This window comes from Azolla caroliniana, unplaced genomic scaffold (assembly GCF_043228905.1).
Source record: "Azolla caroliniana isolate FFs.n. ecotype wild unplaced genomic scaffold, voAzoCaro1.0.p SCAF_1, whole genome shotgun sequence".
Taxonomy (NCBI): domain Eukaryota; kingdom Viridiplantae; phylum Streptophyta; class Polypodiopsida; order Salviniales; family Salviniaceae; genus Azolla; species Azolla caroliniana.
In genome coordinates, this window is record NW_028230436.1 from 17,215,881 (window position 1) to 17,220,834 (window position 4,954).

Here is a 4,954-nt window from a genome sequence, read left to right on the forward strand (position 1 = left end):
AATGGTAGGAAGATGCTTGATCTAGTCGATAAAGTTGTTTACTCTATTCCTATTAGTAATGGGGACGAGGGTGAATGGTTTGGACAATGTGATGATGCCAGAAAAGTTATCAATGCCAAGGGTATAGGAAAGAATGGGAAGATCATCCAGTTGGGATCTGTAGTTGCAGGTGCTCGTTGGTCCCCGATTAGAATTGTGGCACGAGACGGTAAGAAATGGAAGGTGAATCCATCAATCGCTGAGGTTGAGGAGGATTGGATCTGGTATGTAGTTGAAGGCAAGCCACTTGAGTGTTTAGAATGGGATCCTGCAAAATATGTGTGGAGGGACGAACAAGGTAAATCACATGGTTTCTTTGACTTCTCAACTCGCTTGGGTAGGCAATTATGCTTGCATCGTGAGAAGTGTGCCAACAAATGGACCCATGTAGCTGTTGATTCGGTCTTTGTAGATAAAACCAGGAGCATGATATGGAACTCTTCCCTCCCCGAGAGGGTCAAGGTGTTTTTTTGGCTAATCACCCATCGGGTTGTTCCAACCGGAAAGTGACTGGGGAAAAGGGGTGGCATGAGTAACTACAAGGCCTGTGGAGCGAGTTTGGAGGACATCGCACATTGTTTATGGAGTTGCCCGCAAGCCCAAGAAGTTTGGAAGAGGAGCTTAAGAATTCTGGCTCGATGCGGAGTTGAAGTTCAGGTATCAAGTGCAGTCGTTGTTTGGTTAGCAACTGACTCAGTTGCATGGTTTCATGGGTGGAATGGAAATAGCCCTTCTTTAAAGGTGGCGAATAGTATAGTTCAGCCTGCAGCTCAAGGAGATTAATTCTTCATACATGACCGATATGTAGATATTTGGATTTTAGTGGTTGGCCTTACTGTTTGGCAAGTATGGGTATCAAGGTGTAAGGAGTCTTTTATCGGGAAGCGAACCCCATCGGCTGAGAGTTTAATGATGATTTGGTTTAATCTGATTTCTACGCTACGAGGTAAGTTTGATAGCCTTCAAGGGCCCTCTGATGCGAGTGAAGAAGCTAGGTACCGCTTCCTTCTAAAATGGAGAAGTTCCCCAATGTTACAGATGGTGGATAGTAATGCAAAGTGGATATATCAGCCTCCCAGATGGTTGTTCCCTCCTAGGGTACCAAACATAGAGGTAGGTGCTGAATTGTGAAGTGATTGGCATGTGTCTTTGCTGAATGTGGGTGTGTGAGGCTCATGTTGATGGGTGTCTGTCGAGTAATTATGTGATGAGACTTAGTTGCTTCATTTATACATGATGTTTTGTTGTAGGCCTTGCAAAGTGGCTTGTAACATATGAGTTGTATATTATTCCTTGTACTTTTTCTTAACTAATGGAAGTAGAATATTTTATTTATTTTTTAAATATTGTACCTTCTGTTACATGCAAATGAACACAAATTCAACTATGACATACTTGAAACATAAAACTTAAAACATAAATCAACATATGACATACTTGAAACTTAAAACTTAAAACAAAAATCAACATATCACAACTAGCAACTAGCATGTATATTAATGTATTCTTCCTATCAATGAGGAAGAGATTAATATATTATTTATTCAATATATGAAGGTTATCAATCAATATATGTGCAACATATTAATCACTCTATTGGCAATACAACATATTAATCACACTTCTCTCGTAAAAATGCAACACTAACAAAGAGGTTAACAAATTTTGCTTATAATATGAGAAGTTTACTAAACAAAATAATATGTCAAGAATATTGATATTTGTGACATAATCTATGCAAAAAGAAATATTTGTGTAAGCTTAATATAACATATAAAGATCATAAAAGAGCTATATGTATAACATTACATAGTATTTTGTAGATATAATTAGAAATCTGTGAGTGAACCTTATTTCACTTAGTGGAATCTATTACTAAACCCCAAAATGTTTTCTTCTTTTCATATTCCATCTATCTAGTCAATGTTGTACCTCTTGTTACATGCAAATGAACACAAATTCAGTCTTAAAATATCTAAGTTGAGATTTAGACCTAATAACATTTCTCCTAAGGTAATAAAGTTCACCTAATAAGCCTCAAGTAATAATAAGGAATCTAGGACCAATATTTGTTAAACTACTAGTGGTGCTATAGTATTTTTCAACTTTAAATTTTTTGTGAAGTAGTCTTAGAACAACCAAATACTGATGATTACTACTCAGGTTAATCTCTCATAAAAAACATGTCATCTTGCAACTCAGGTTAATCTCTCATATATGTACTGCTTCTATATGAAAACATGCATTTACTTCTTTTGTAAATCCATTTTTTGCAATTTTGTCAATATATACGAACATATTCTCATCAAATATACAGAATGTTGCTCGGTGTACATAACCATTCAATTGTTCCATCTGCATAATTAAATTTCTCCACACAAAAAACATGAATCCATCATATGTGGAATATACAACAGTATGACAAAAAAATAAAATTTAGTATTTTTATTCATGATTAAGCACAAATTTACAGATTGTTTTACTGCCCCTTTGCATTACAAACAACAGTGTGTAAACTATATTACAAAGAATTATACATTGCTTCACCTTCGTAACATCAAGTAACAATTGGGACGTTAGATGAACTATATTTTTGTTTACCCAAAGAACCCATCTCTTTGATGTCAACTTTACAGCTCATAGAATAAATTTCCGCAACCAGAACATTCTCTACAAAACTCGCTTTAGTCGATCATAAATAATGTTGTTACCTATCCTGAAATATAATCGTTTAGTAGCCATATCCTACAAAAATAGTTTCATGTTATAACACGTGTCTATTGTATGATGCAGAAGACACTGCACTAAAAACAAATATGGATATGCATCAATATAGATCTATCACGTCCCTAAAGCACCACGTTCAGCATACGAATATAAAAAATTGTGTATATATGAGTTTATAGAAATATGTAAGTGTAAATATAATGCACAAAGAACTCCATTCATAGATGTGGGTATATGTCATGTATAAGTAAGTAGATAAAAATATATATCATACAAGCATGTAGGTAGGATACAAAAGGGAGTTATTTACCACACTAAAGTAGTTACTAATAAGAAAACAAGCTCTCAATTGCGTGTAGATCGGGAATTTTTAAGAGCATAGAAATGCTGAGCATGCAAGAATAAATTGACAAAAAATTTATAAACATTATTAAAAGTGATCGATCAATCACAATGCTCAATTACAAGATTTGATATTTGATATTCGATAAGAGGATTTGTCCACAACAAATTGATACAAGAAAAAAAAAAAATCAAGATTCGGATGATTTTATCTCTACAAGAAGACCAAATACAATCACTCAAACTAAATGTAACCACCCAAAAGCCTTGCTAGTATGAAAAGAAGCCATTGAGAGAGGTCTATGAGTGGTGTTTTTTGGGTTTAACATGTCTTCAGTTTAGAAGGCATTCAATTCTTGGGAGTATTACAGTACACAATTAAGAAACGTATTCCTTAAGATAATCTAAAATCTAATCAACTAGAGCAAACGTATTGAAAACCCTAGAGTAAGTATGTGCAAGAAATGTTGTTTATTTGTAAACCCCAGAAGGGAGAGAAGAAGAAGAAATAAAGAAATTGGCTTCTAGCATGCATGCACATGATAGGTAGGTAGATAGATAGATAGATAGATAGATAGATAGGTAAGTAGATAACTTGTTTATCACACACAATCAATGTATGTAATAATGTATGTATGTATGGTACATAGAGATTGTTAAGATAGGTAGATAGATAGATAGATAGATAGATAGATAGCTTCTTTATCTACAACAGCAGCTGGAGCTGGAGGTGGAGGTGAAAGACCACCCTTCTCCATCTTCGTCTTCATCTTTTGCCATGGCAGAGACGGACTTGTTCGCACAGTTCCAACATTCTGCTCGCTCCGCAGTTTCCATTCAATCCTCTGTTCTTCGATCAATCCTCTCGCATAACGCCAATTGTCAATACCTCCTCCACCATGGTCTCGCTGGACGCACCGATCCTCCCTCGTTCAGAGCTGTTCTTCCTGTCGTCGAGTATGAGGACATATATCCTTTCATTCAGAAGCTTACTTCTGATGATGATGATGATGATGATGGTGATGATGATGGTGATGGAGAACATTCATCTCCCATCTTGTGCGCTGACACTATCGATAGGTTCACCCTGAGGTGATCTTTTCTTTGCTCCTCATTTTTCCTTTCTTTTTGTTAGAAGCCATAGCCTATACTTCGACTTCTTCATCTTAAGATGATACGCTCTTCATTATTCCCTCCCCTTATTTTTTGTTTCTTGCTAAAAACGTCTTGAATATGACCACATCAGAAAACTGTAACACGAGAATTCAACTGCTGTCTCATTTTATGGTAGAGTTCCATCCTTTCGTTCTTTCTCCTTTTTTTTCTTGCTAGAGTGTTTTTATTCTCCTCTTTTCTCCCGGTTTAAAAATATCAATCCAATAGCCTAGCCTAAGTTTGTACAAGGAAACCATGTGACAATATGTGTATGTGAATATCTCGCTTGCTTGTTGTAAGAGTCTGTGTTTTCCTGGTAACGCATCATACGGATATAGTGTAAAGCATCATACAGAGAACATATTCTTAATGCAATAAAAAAGATTTAGAGGTCAAAGAACAACGGTCAAGTAGTCTTCTAATTGCTTGTGTATAAAACTGTTGGTGTGATTTCTCTCTGCAGTTCAGGTACTTCCAGTGGTAAGCAGAAAATGATTCCTTCTACCAAAGAGTTGAGAACATTATTTTCAAATACTTTCCTCCTTAGCAGTGCGATTGTGATCAGGTTAAATTTCTTCATTTATTGTCTGGATTATTATGTGGAAAACTCCAATGCAAGAATGGCAAAATTCTGTTGAGTTCTCCCCCCCCCCCCCCCCCCCCCCCCCACCCACCTTTTCTCCGTATGCAC

The 4,954-nt window shown here is 36.1% G+C and overlaps 1 protein-coding gene across 2 annotated transcripts in view; it reads left to right on the top strand.

The window, feature by feature from the left end:
* The first annotated feature begins 3,866 nt into the window (after positions 1-3,866).
* Positions 3,867-4,954, top strand: part of LOC147869110 (jasmonoyl--L-amino acid synthetase JAR1-like) — a 4,103-nt gene continuing 3,015 nt past the window's right edge. Inside the window, exons 1-2 of one of the 2 annotated variants that reach the window (XM_087326570.1) lie at positions 3,867-4,200; positions 4,727-4,828. In XM_087326570.1, coding sequence (XP_087182696.1) covers positions 3,887-4,200; positions 4,727-4,828 — 416 coding nt within the window. In that variant the 5' untranslated portion in view covers positions 3,867-3,886. The remainder of the gene's footprint in view (positions 4,201-4,726; positions 4,829-4,954) is intronic. The other variant, XM_087326588.1, reaches the window with a different exon arrangement.